This window comes from Xiphias gladius, chromosome 9, assembly GCF_016859285.1.
Source record: "Xiphias gladius isolate SHS-SW01 ecotype Sanya breed wild chromosome 9, ASM1685928v1, whole genome shotgun sequence".
NCBI classification, from domain to species: Eukaryota; Metazoa; Chordata; class Actinopteri; order Istiophoriformes; family Xiphiidae; genus Xiphias; species Xiphias gladius.
In genome coordinates, this window is record NC_053408.1 from 6698695 (window position 1) to 6711704 (window position 13010).

The following is a 13010-nucleotide window of genomic DNA, read 5'->3' on the forward strand; positions in this document are numbered from 1 at the left end:
TAACAGAGTGTGGATTGGAGACCTAAGGGGCCCAATGGTGCTCTAAGGCATAAGCAGACTTGTGATGTAAGCAGGTGCAAGACCGTGCAGAGGTTTAACACAAGTAGTAAAATTCTAAATTTGATTCAATAACGGACGAGGAGCTGGTGCAAGAAGGCGAAGGTCAGTGTAATATGGTCTCCTCTTTTTTTATCACATCCATAAACTGTACAACAGCATCCTGCACAAACTGAAGATAGGATGTGTGGGAAATCTGAAAATACAGCAAAACAGATGTATGCAGATAGAGAAGTCATGCATGATAGAGTGAGGCAGGAAAGAGAAAGCCGATAGTGTTAAACTGTCAAGCGCCATTTGGGAACAGGTCTCAGATCTTCTCTGTCTGTCCTTGTCTCAGAGGTGACTAACTGTCTTCTCTTCTTCCTGTTGCTCTTCCCTCTCCCACAGCTCAGAGCCTCTGCAAAGCCCCAGAGAGCTGTGCAGCCCGAGGAATACCACAGGAATATCACAGCCAGACTCTCCTTCACTCAATTTCACCAGTTTTATCTCCGTCTGAGCTCGTGTGAGACTCACCTCCGGAGGCTGAAACTCCACTAGACCACTGACTGGGCTGCGCACCAGAACAGCTATAAAAATAGCGGTACACAACCATGTCAGGCTGTCACCGAGTAAATAAAAAATGTCTCTGGATTGGAAGTCCTGGTCAACAATAGTGTCATTTCAACTGGTGTGAAGGAGGAGTGGTGAGGTGCATCACTTGAAGTGCTATTAAAATCCAATTAGTTGTGTCTGAGCTATTAAATAGATAAATAATGTGGTGACCCCCCCCCCGCCAATCAGTGTTTCATCACTTTCCCAATAATAGCATATTAAATTGTGAAAAATCAAAAAAAGTCAAAAGCAAAGGAGTTGAAAGAAACCAACATTCTCTTTCACACTGATATCGAACAAGATTTACGACAAAATGACCTTTTTTTCCATGTCAAAATCTCAAACACTCGCACATGCACATGAAAAGACAGAGTTCACCCCCCACGCCCCTCCACCACCCCCCACCCCCTGTTCTTCACTTCCCAGCCGTCTTGTTCTCGCCACCTTGGCAGTGTGGTTGTCACACATAGACGTAATTAGCAGTCCTGCTGCAGGAGCGTATGGTAATGTGACAAGAAGATGGTGGACATGATGGCTGCACACACTCCTCTCCTCCCATGGGGAGAACTCTGCGCTGTGCCTCCCCTCGGTGGAAAGACTGGTGTCGGTCAAACTGGAAGTAGGTTGCAGACACAGATGCTCACTCACGCATGGATTCGGATACATCAAACGTGCAGATATCATTCTTCGGTCGCTTGAAAAGTTTGTGATGGTAGGCAAATTTACTCAAGTACTATGCTTTAGCACTGTTCGGAGGTGCATGTGCTTCGTTATTACCATTTTGTGATATTGATACTTCTGCTCCACTAAATATCAGTGGTAAATATTTTACTTTTTACTCCACTGCATTTATTTGATGGCTATAGTTACTTAGCAAATTAAGGTTTTGCGTACAAACAACTACCCAGCAGTCTAGCTAGAGGAAAAGGTCAGAGAAGGTCATTAGGGTATGTCCTCTGGGAATCATGAATGTCTGTACAAAATTTCATGCCCATGTCGTAGTTGTTGAGAGATTCCAATCTGGACCGAAGTGTTAGATCCGACAGACCAACATTTCCATCCAAAGAGCAATGACGCTACCCACTGATGCAGCAGAGGCTGAGATATCCTGGCTTTTAGTCTCTGGTATGGCTCATACTTCAAATGCACTGGCTCCTACAGATCCAATAATACAGCTCGATAGACCCTCTCTGCCTGGTGATCGCCGCGATCTTCCAAACATCTTCCAAACTCCACTGCAGGTATAACACAGGCTCTTTTAAAAAACTGTCATCTCCTTTTCCCAGACTGAGCTTCAGCTACTCAGGTGGAGTCGCTTGAGTGATTTTTTTCAGACTTGGCAAACGTCTTCCAGAGCCACAGAAGACATTATACAACTTCTTTAAACAGGATGAATAATACTCCCTGTGACAAGTAAATTGCCTTTGACATGTCAGATCAGTGGAGTAATGGATCTGAATATATCTCAAATTTCACCAGTGTCTCAAACCCACAACTATTCACCTAGCTTGCAGTGCATACAGAAAGATGGATAAACACCAGTACAGTGGTGCAGACATGCACAGGCCAAAAAGCATCCTGAACCAGATGTTTGAGTTTTTAACCCACTATAAAGATTTTCCAATACAAGTAAATATACAGGGTTAATCTCTATTATTTTATTGCAGACAGTGCTGCGGTGCTACAGTGAGCCTCTGCAGTTGTGCATTAGTGACGGGTTAGCTGTAGACATATAGCACATTACATTTGCATATACATTACATCTGAAAAACTCAACTGCAAATTGTCTCTCCTGAATCAACCCCTCTGGCCTAAGAGTATTAGCCCCCAAATAGGGGGTTATTTTATCTATCTATCTATCTATCTATAGATAGATAGATAGATAGATAGACAGATAGATAGATAGATAGATAGATATATTATAATTTCTATTTTCTTCAAATTATGTCTATCAACACTTTGGTCTAAATGTTGTTTCAAAGCTTTATTTCCAAAATCCCTTTCATTTTAATTTACTTTGTTTTTTTGCCAGAAAATAGTCAAATTTTAAGATATTTAATATCAGAGTCAGCCTTAAAAAAACCATTGTATGTAACACTGTATATGTATATGTCATTAGACCCTCCAAATTCCCAGACATATTACGGAGGACATGACTTTGGTGTGCTCAGTGGTTGCTGCGTCCTTAAATGAAATGTGAAATGTTAATGTGGTACAAAGTAGTTCTGGCAGTAGCAGTAAAGTAGTTTTGATGCTTTGAGCATCACAAAAAAAACTCCTTACACTTTTGTTGCATTGAGGTTGGTGGCAGAAATCTCAGTGAGAGATATCCTGAAGCTTTAGAGCATAAAACCAAAGCTGTCTCCATGGTTAGCTACCTCTCATGAGAAGTAGAAAGACATATTTGTGCGAACTGGCCCTTTAAATAGAAACAACCCCTTTGTCACAGATTGTTTCATTAGATAATTAAGCTCCATCATGGCAATTATGCCCTCATTATGTTGGTAGGGGCTCTAAACTGATTTTCAACCAGGGAGAGAAACTTCCCTTTCTTACCAGACCTCCTGGAAATATAATCAACCACTCTCACAAAAAAATCGCCTCAATTCTGACTCTACATTCAATGCCACGGCATCAGTAGTTTGACTGACTGCCTCATTGAAATTACTGGGCCATGCTATGAGACTTGGAGGCTGCCTGGTCATTAACATAGCTTCATTCCCAGCGATAAAAAACGGTTTCCAGCGGGAGCACTGTGCAGCAGCACGGGGCTTCTAATGACCTGCTTGTGGAGTTTCTGGTTTCTGGACCACGACGCCGAGAGAGAGCCAGAAGTGAGGGGGTGGAGAGAGGAAACAGAAGTACAGGACGACAAACGGAGAAAGCGGGTCAGTCTGTCCACAGAAAAAAAAAGACCCATAAAATGAAATGTGCACAGTGATCCAATGAGAGACGTTTGGCTCACTGCATCACTCCAGTCCAATATCCCAGCCGGAGTGTGACCTTAGACTGCAGCCAGGACTGAGAGAGTAACTCCCGAAATATAATCTTCTACTGACAGCTTTAAATTGTAATAAATGATGTTATACACTTGAATACTCAAGCTCAACAGTTTCTTTGCCTCAAAAATCCATCATGTTCACACTTAAAAGGCACTTTTGTTCCCGTTTACTGGCAAACACATAAAACTGTCAGCTTTGTTTATTCCGGACTTTGTCATCATCTACAACCACAATCACTCATTATTTGATGTTTGGAAATGTATCGAACAAAATGTGGTTTGTGAGCGATTAAACATTCGCCATGTATTTCCTGAAAAACAGGAAAACGGGGAGATTTAATAGGGCTTCGTGATAATAGATAAGAGCTGTTATCTGTAGTTAATTAATCTGTTCTCTCCCAAAATGCTTCTCAACAGCCTTAACAAAAGTGTTTTACTACACCCTCATTATTTAACAAATAAACAGTAAGTACTAATAGTTTTACAAAAGCAGTTATGCTCTTTTATATGGCCTGTGAAAAATCTCCAAAATGACCTTTTCAAAAGTATTTGAGGCCAAAGATAGTGAATTTTTGAGGTAATCCAGTATGTTTTGAAAGGTTCTTACTGTATGAGTGTGTGAGGTAGGTGAATTTTCTTAGCCCCATAAAGTCACTGGTGCCAGTTTGAATAATCTTTGCTACTTGTAACAAGTCAGAGCTTTACACAAAGCTCAGATTATTTTATAAGACTCTCAGCAGCCTTTACACATTGAGTTCAGTTTGCTTCCTTCCGAAGTGGAAGTTTTACCTCCAAGTGCTCCGTTGGTTTCCCGTTTCCAACCCCTCGGCCTTCCCTCAACCCCATCCAACACCTTCAGGATGAAATGGAACGTCAGCTGCGAGCCAGGAATTGTCACGCCACATCAGTGCCTGACTTCAATGCTCTTGTGGCTGAATGGGAGAAAGTCCGTCCAGCCGAGTTATAAAATGTGGTGGCGTGACTTCCCAGAAGAGGGGAAGCGGATATAGCAGCCGATTGATGCCCATGGTTTAGGAAAGGAGATGTTCAACAATCTCATATGGGTGTAATGTTTGGATATCCACATACTTTGTTTGAGTGTCTGCAAACTTTTGGCCATGTAGTGTTTCGGAAAACATAAAAATCGCCAAATTTGGAGATTCGTGGTTTTCACAGGACAGACAATGGTGCCAATTATTATCATTCTCATTATTATCATAAATTAAAGTTTTGTTGTTGTCATTAAAAGTCCCGCCCCCCCCCCAAGCCCCCCCCTGGGCAACAGCTTCGTTGTCAGTGTCCTCCCTCCTCCCTTCTTCTCCATGTTGTCTCTTGCTCTGCTCCTCCCGAGACTCAACATCTGGATGCAGCACCCTCTAATGATCACCCCGCACACTGCAATGACTCACAGTCAGCCAGCCAAGAGCACACAAGCACAGGCACACACGCACACACACACACACACACACACACACGCACACAAAGAGAAAACAAACTCACCCTCTGATTTCCAACTCCTCAGAGAGATATGCTGCAATATTTTTTCTCTTTCCCTCTCAGGCCCTATTGAACAGTCTTTATGCCTTTTCTCAGCCGTTCCTCACACTTTCTCATTTCCTCCTCTTCGCCTTTGCTTGATGTATGTGCCGTCTGACAAAAGACACACTTCCTCTCCTCCCTTCAATCTTTTCATCTCTGTCTTATTCCCTCCTTCCTTGTTGTTTGCCATAGAGAGATCACTGAGACAGGAGCCATAAATAGGCGGCCTGCGCGGCTGCTGCTTCTTTTTAAACCCGCCATCAAAGATATTCATCATCATCAGGCTATTGATAATCAAGCACTATTGAACTCTTTTATCCCCTAAGAGAATCATGCACTCACACATGTCTTTCTCCATCCAATCCACCTGTCCCATTGTGCCAGACACCACTGACGAGCTTTTTTTTTTTCTCCTTGCTGACAACAAAGGAGTTTATAAGACAGTGAGAAAGAGATCGAGGGGGAGTGTGAGGAGGAGGCTCTGAATGAGGCCTTCGACAGGCAGAACTCGGAGGCGAGTGCTTTACTCCTTCTGCTAAATACAGAACTGTCACTCAACACTTTGGGCTCATCAGACAAACGGTCGCTCGGTGCGATAGATAACGTTCCATCTCTGGGTTTTGTCTTTTGTCTTTTGCAGGCAGAGAAGTTAAATGATCCAGACTGGACCAGCCGTGTTCGGCTTCGCAAATTTCAAACTAAAGATTATTGATAACTCACAAACTTTGCCCCACGATACTTTGCGCTGTGGAAGTGCTGCCCAAGACGAGTATCAAAAGCACATCTTGGGTAAATATGAACTCCTCCCTGCCGATTTAAGATGAAGCAGCGACAATAAGGAAAACATGGGAGGTTACACGACAGCAGCGAAACAAAAAAATAGAAGGAAAAGTAGAGTGACTGGTTTGGATCCGGGGGTGAATGATGAGGGCAGTTGGGGGCTTCAGCCTCCTGAAGGGTCTAATTAACAGTTTTATAGGAGCTCCAAGACGTCAGAGAGGAGCACAGCCCTCTCACTTAATGGATGCAGCCAGCACACAACAGAGCGAAAAAAACTGGATTTAAATGTGTTGAGGAGAAAAGGTGATGGAGGGAAAGATGGTAAAAAAAAAAACAAACTGGAGGGTTTGAAGGGCTAAAAAAAAAAAAATACGGGAAGGAGGGAGAAATTAAACAAGGTGAGAGGTAAAATAAAGGGAAAAAAAGAAGCAGGGAAAAAAGAATGACTATATCACTTATGAAAGAGGAAAGAGAGACTTATGTGTGAGACAGTAAAACACTGCCTTCAGGCAGCTTTCTCAGCCAAGCTTCGTCGAAGCATCTTTCTCCTCTCTCTGCCTCTTACTCACTCAATCTGCCTTTCCTGCTCTGCCATCAAAACACAGCCAATCAATCACCCTCCTGCAGCTACAACTCCTCCCGTTTAATACCCATCTATGATGTGACGTCTCCGGATACCTTTTTATTAACAGGAAACCGACAAACAAAACATGCTGTGGACTGCCAAATGTTGCCTGGGGGTGAAATCCACCACTCACGGCCACATTGTTACACTTTTTAGCCCAGTTTGGATGCTGGATAAGTCTAGGAAGGCACCCATTTGGCTGTGTGTGTGTGCGCGTGTGTGCGTGTGTGCGCGTGTGTGTGTGTGTGTGTGTGTGTGTGTGTGTGTGTGCGCGCTCTCGTATGCGAGGGTGTTCATTTGCATGTGTGTTTTGATGTGTGAGAGTTGCTTCTATAAATACAAGGTGTTGATGATAGCAGCGGAGCAGTTAAAGGAAAGAAGGGAAGATGAGCAGAAAAAACATGGAGAGTGAGAGGAAGAAGGGATGAAAGCCATGTTGCTATTTCAAAGTAGAGAAAAAGCAAAGATTAAGAATCCATCTGGTGTCATTAATCTCTTCTTTACAATCTAACTACACAGCTCACTGCTCTCCGTCTCCATTCATCAATGAGATACACGTTAAATCATAGCAGGAAAAGCAGGGAAGATTGATTGAGGTACAGATCGCCGTAGCACTTATCTCCCTTCACAAAGTTTTCCTTCCCACAACTCAGACTTTTCTCAGCCAGGGATTAGAGGACCTGATGAGGGTCGATGGCTGCAGTTATTTCTGATTATTCACATTCGTCTGAATTGCTCATATCCAAATATTTGCATGCAAGGGAGTTGCTTGCCAAAGTAGGTTTCACCGCTCTGACCTACTTAAGTTGTTTTAAGCTGAATGACGCCGGTGTGGAAGAGTTCTGACTAAGACAGGAGAAGCAAGTGCTGCTGCTGACAGGGTTTACATTACAGGCTGATGTTCATTTTATTCCTAGAATCTTTTTTCTTGTCTCTTTAATTGTTCATTACATGTGACTAGTGTTATATCAACACCTCTGCGTGAAATGCGTTTTTTTTGTGTCATCTCCGTGGCATAGCAAGAAGCCAGACTACTCTATGCCCAGTTCAAGCTCGAGGTAGACGACGGGCCGGTGCCGAGACGACTGGCTCATTACTTTGACGTTACCTTGTATGGTATGACAACTGCAGAGCCACCACTGATGCCCACGATTGGCAGTGCTGTCTGAGTGGAGAGGAAGTCCAGGATCTGGGCCACTTCTGCCACCTGAAGACACAACAGCCAGATTCAGTGTTTGCACAAAGAAAGCTGGAAATGTTGCACCAGTTCGTTAGATAAACAGCGATAGTACAGCGCTATTTTTAATCCGGTTGTAGAGTTCGGCAGCCCAGGGCCCACAGTTTGGGTAAAATCCTGAAATTTAACTGACTGCTGTCAGTCCTGGGTCAAACCTGAGTGACATTTGACTGAAAGTTCATTTCTGACCTTTGAAACAGCAGCTGACAAAATAATCACACCTCAAGGTCCATTTAGTAGCTGATTTGATTTTATCACTAAATCAAATTTGATGTAATTTGTAACTTTGAGTGTCAACTTTCAATTCCAACTTTGACGACCATATTGACAAGAAGTCCTTAAAGGTATCCTGTTGGCCACTTGATCTCTCGCAGTGCTATGGAGCAATGTTTAAAACAGTGGGTCACCATTTCGTTTATTCCAGCGAACACGCACTAACCTGCAGAAGACGCGATAGACATTCCTGCCAAAAGTTAATGTAAAAAGTAACACTAAATGTCAACAGGGCTTTTTCATTAACAAGAAAAATCCACACTGCTCCTTCAAAGTGCTCAGGAATATGGAAATTTGAGCATCTACAATTCCAGTCTATCTGCTGAGGAAGATCACTAGACACAATCAAAGGCTCCAGAGGTTAGATTTTCTTTTTTTTTCTTTTTTTTTTTACAAAACTTGACTCTTTTGGATTTCACCAAAAGAAAAAAAAAGATTTTTTTTTCTCAAACTGAGTGCACTGTCAGTATTAATTCAGGTTTTTTAAGGTAATGCACACTAAAACATGTTTTTTGAGCTGTAACCTAAATGATATGTCACATCACTGCTGATGTTGACATTGACCATTTCTTACCAAAGTTAATAAAATCAGCTTTTCAAGGGTTGAAAATGTTTCAACACGCCATCTGCTGTTTTAAATAGTCCTGAACTTTGCAAGGCCAATGCTGACACAGAGTCAACCGATTGGGATTTATTTATGGCATGAAGTTTATATATAAAAAAGAAAGGTCACACCCTCTAATCAGAGGTGGTCAGCCCACCTCCCCCAGCACTTGTTCAAGTGGGAATCTGTGACAACGCACTCATTTTCAAATATATACAGATCGAGACTCATCATTCAAAGGATTCTACGCTATTATATGTTGAACCTCTACTTAGTATTTTTCAATTTTGGCACACAGGTTTGGACTTGTGCTTTTGAAAGCTGTAGAACCACCATCGGGCTGCATTCTTTCAATGGTTGCAGATGGCATCAGGTCCCTCGATAGCAACACACCGCTATGTACATTTGCAATCGACATTTTTCACAAGAGCTCTATTCTAACTACATGCTCTGCTCCGAGAGCTCCGGCTTTGAGCTACACTGGGGCTGGAGCCAACAGCTCGAATTGATATGGCTCGGGACCACCATGGTCCTCCACCACACTAATGTCCGCTTCAGGGGATTCTGGAGGGAAAAAGACCTCCACCTCAAAAGAGCCCTCTGGCATAGGCCCTCTTGCGATTCTGTGTCACTCTCTGGCTTGGGGATTTCGCTGTGCAAATCCTGTCTACCGTCCCCGACCCCTGCTTCTCAGCCCCTTGCCCACTTTTTAGCATTTTTCAAAAAAATTGGAACAGGTGGAGTTAGGCTCGGAGCTGGAGGTGAAGTTACACTTTAAGGTGGACCAAGCTGTTTTGCATGTTGCCCATCCCAAACAGCAGGTTTGAACTCTAATTTATCTCTCTGATTTCAAAGCAAAATGAATCATGTAATGCAATGTCACACATTCCTCACACTTAAATTTCTCGTTAACGGCTAATATGAGTTACAGTTGGAAGTAACAATTACATTTCTCATTTTACGGTAACAAAGCAATCTTTTGTGTACTAAAAAATAAATCCGTGAAGAGCTTAAAGAGTATTTCGAGTATTGTATGTGCTTACTTCGTACTTACTATAAGTAAATTTAACTTATTCTAGGGGTACATTTTAATTAAGAGACGTTTTATTTTTATTTAGGTACAGTAAAGTAGGATTTCTTTAAAGAAAGAGTACTCTCAGCAGTCTTTCCCCTGGTAGAAGGGTTTTTTATAGGATGATTTACTTTTTGTTTTTATGATTTGATGTCACTTCTTCTCCCTTTGCGACCAGAAACCATACCAACACCATAATTTAATTTGAGCAAAGACAGAGCATGCTTGGCATCTCAATGAGTTCTTCTTTTTTGCTGCTCCACTTTGTGATTTAAGCTGACAGGACAGGTGCTTCTTCACGAAAAAGAAAGGGTTGCCTTTTGCAGCTTTAGGAAACTCAGATGTGGGTGATTGAACACCGTGAAACCGGAGAGGCTGTTTCATGAGAAGAACTCAAAAAATACTCAAATCATTTTCACCTGAACACCAGCACTCGAGCCCACATCATCCTCAAACACCACACCATGCAGCCTCTCCATTGCCATGGTATCGCAGAGACGTGTCAGCAGGTCGCGGGGGTTCGTGTCGTTGACCAGCACGGTGACAGGGCTGACCACCACGGGCAGGTCAACAAAGTTTTCCCCGCTGAGGCGACCCCTGACCTCATTCTGGTAGCTGGAGCCGCTGAACACCACCGCCACGTTGATGGACGGGTGGAGAAGGAGTGGCCGGGCCTGCAGGGGGAGCGGGGAGGAGATGAGGAAGAGGAGGAAGAGTGGAGGCCAAAGAGAAGGAGGAGGTTGTCCTCTGGGAATGGCCATGTTGGCAGCCTACTCCCTAGAAAGGAGGGGTAGAAAGAGGGCAGGAAAGGAAGGGAGAATGAAAGGAAAGAGAGCAACAGTCACACATACAAGCTGCTTTACTTTTATGATGTTTTGATATAATGCCTCGTAATCCGTCAGAACACATCCAGCCCTTATTTCTCTCCCCTGGTCTGTCTCACTCTCTGACCCTTTTGTGCGACAGCATTAGCCCTACATTTAGATTCTTGTGTCATGAGGAATGTGTGCGCCAATGTGTGTGTGCAAATGTGCGTGCATGTAATCCTCCATAATCCAACCCCCAGTGTCATGACTGTAATCACCTCTCCATCTCTACACATCTCTGATTCAGCACACACACACGCACACACACACGCACACACACACACACACACACACACACACACACACACACACACACACACACACACACAGCGCAAGCAGGATGCCAAAACTGTCGCACAGGTCCCGACCCTCATCACTGGGATTACATTACATTACTTCAGCCGGCCTCTCTCCACATGGTGTGATGTCATCAGCCTATCCACAGATCACACATCTACAGTACAAGAAGTGAAACAGCTACAACACTAACTTCTGTTGAAATCCGCAGGCTATGTACATAACATCCTCTTATATCGACATATCAATATGGTACAGCGAATGTATTGTATCACAGGCATTTTGAGTATAAATCCAGGTTTAACAAAAGTCTATGTTACAGCCTTAAACATGTATACACCCTCTGGTGGCATCAGAAAGTTAAATAAAATAAAATCACAACTAGAAAATTAGTCCGAAACAGCACATTGGGACATGGAAGGCCCAGATATTTACTTACGTTTTCCAAGTATCCCTGTATTAGTAGTTCTGCTATCTCTTCTTATAAAAAATAATTTTTGATTCAGTGTAAAACTTAAACAGTAAATTAGTTTGATGACTCATCTTGCACTCTGAGGTGTATACACAAATGTATCCAGTCAAATGCTATTTAATCCTTCCCATCAAATAACAATGCATGTGACTGTATTAGCTTGTGGGTCGTACTAGTTAGCAGGGTGATATCAATAAGTTCTCTGTATTAAATAACAAAATACGTTATCTGTCCATGCCCTCCAGAGTGACATACTGTAGGTAACGGTTGTCTGATCTGATGCCCTTTGTCGCCATGGTTGCACAAATAACCACTTGTTTAAGGTCAGGGAACGATCACAGTTATGGTTAAAAGAATCCAATGCTGAATGTCGGTTAAAAATCCCTGAAAAATTTGACCAAATCCTCTTTGCAATTATACCCCACATACATATGCTGTAATAGGTCACAAATACGTCTCATTATGGAAGCTAAAGATGTTTTAACTGTTACTCCGTTGGAACTTTAATATTTATGTGCATAACAAAGGATGTGATTTGAAATTCATACCTAAAGTATGTGCCAAAATTTTTTTTAAATGTCTCAGTAACACAACTTGAAGAAGGCAGTTTTAAAAAATTGAAAAAAAAACATTTGGTGATCCAAAAAATTGGAGCTTCGTATTTTCATTCCCTCGTTCAAAAATGGTCATTGCCATAATGAACACCTCATTTTTGGTGCGCATTCACCAAACAGCTCACAGCAATGATACCCTCAACATTTGCATCTGCTGTAGCCACTTTAATCAAACATTGGCTGTTTGAAGACCTTTCCTTATTGAATCAATACTTTTGAACCTTTTGATAAAGGCAGGTGGGCTTTCTTATAGCAAATAGAAGTCTCCACATACACACAAATGATTAATAACGGGTTTTATATAGAGCGTCGGTCTCATCTGTGGCCATCAGAGACACCCTGATAATTAACAGCACCTCCCATCTTTGATTCAAAGCTCCTTTCAAAGCAACACTGGGTTTAATGTGTCCCACCCCTCTTCACTGCTTTTGGCATATCAATCGTTCATCTTAATAAGGTTTTAAACTCCTGGGCTTTAGGTGCCCATAGCAATAAATATACAGACTGAACTTTTGAAAGACAATCCATCTCTGTTATTAGATACAGCCCTTAGCCTCACAGGGTCAAAGCTGGAATGGACATGGAGCAGCCTTTTTTAAGGTTTACTTCATAGATCTGTGTGTTTTATTTGTGATTTGTGGATGATGCTTGGTTTTAAAATTCAATAACAGGTTTTCTTTAACATATTTGGGTCTACAAAAGGTCAATTTTGATGCAGATTTTCCTTTTGGAAAACAGAATGATGTATTAAAATGTATTGAGTAGCGTCATCTGCATATAGTGACATTTTGAACATTTGGCTATTTTAGCTCTATAATCAAGTCCATATAGAAAGAAATTTATTGTAGAGTAAACGCAAATAAAACTATATCTCAAAATCTGACATAGGATTTATACATATCCCCCTAAGAGTTTATGCTAATTTTATATTCTGCAGCAGGGTCTTACACTTATTTTCTTTCTTGTAAATCCTTAGATT

General features: G+C 42.1%; 1 protein-coding gene across 1 annotated transcript in view; it reads right to left on the reverse strand.

The window, feature by feature from the left end:
* LOC120794426 (glutamate receptor ionotropic, NMDA 2C-like) overlaps nt 1-10543 on the reverse strand; it is a 42408-nt gene extending 31865 nt beyond the window's left edge. Inside the window, exons 1-2 of the mRNA XM_040135511.1 lie at nt 10202-10543; nt 7705-7803 (exon numbers count right to left, since the gene is read on the reverse strand). Coding sequence (XP_039991445.1) covers nt 7705-7803; nt 10202-10543 — 441 coding nt within the window. The remainder of the gene's footprint in view (nt 1-7704; nt 7804-10201) is intronic.
* Nucleotides 10544-13010: the final 2467 nt, after the last annotated feature.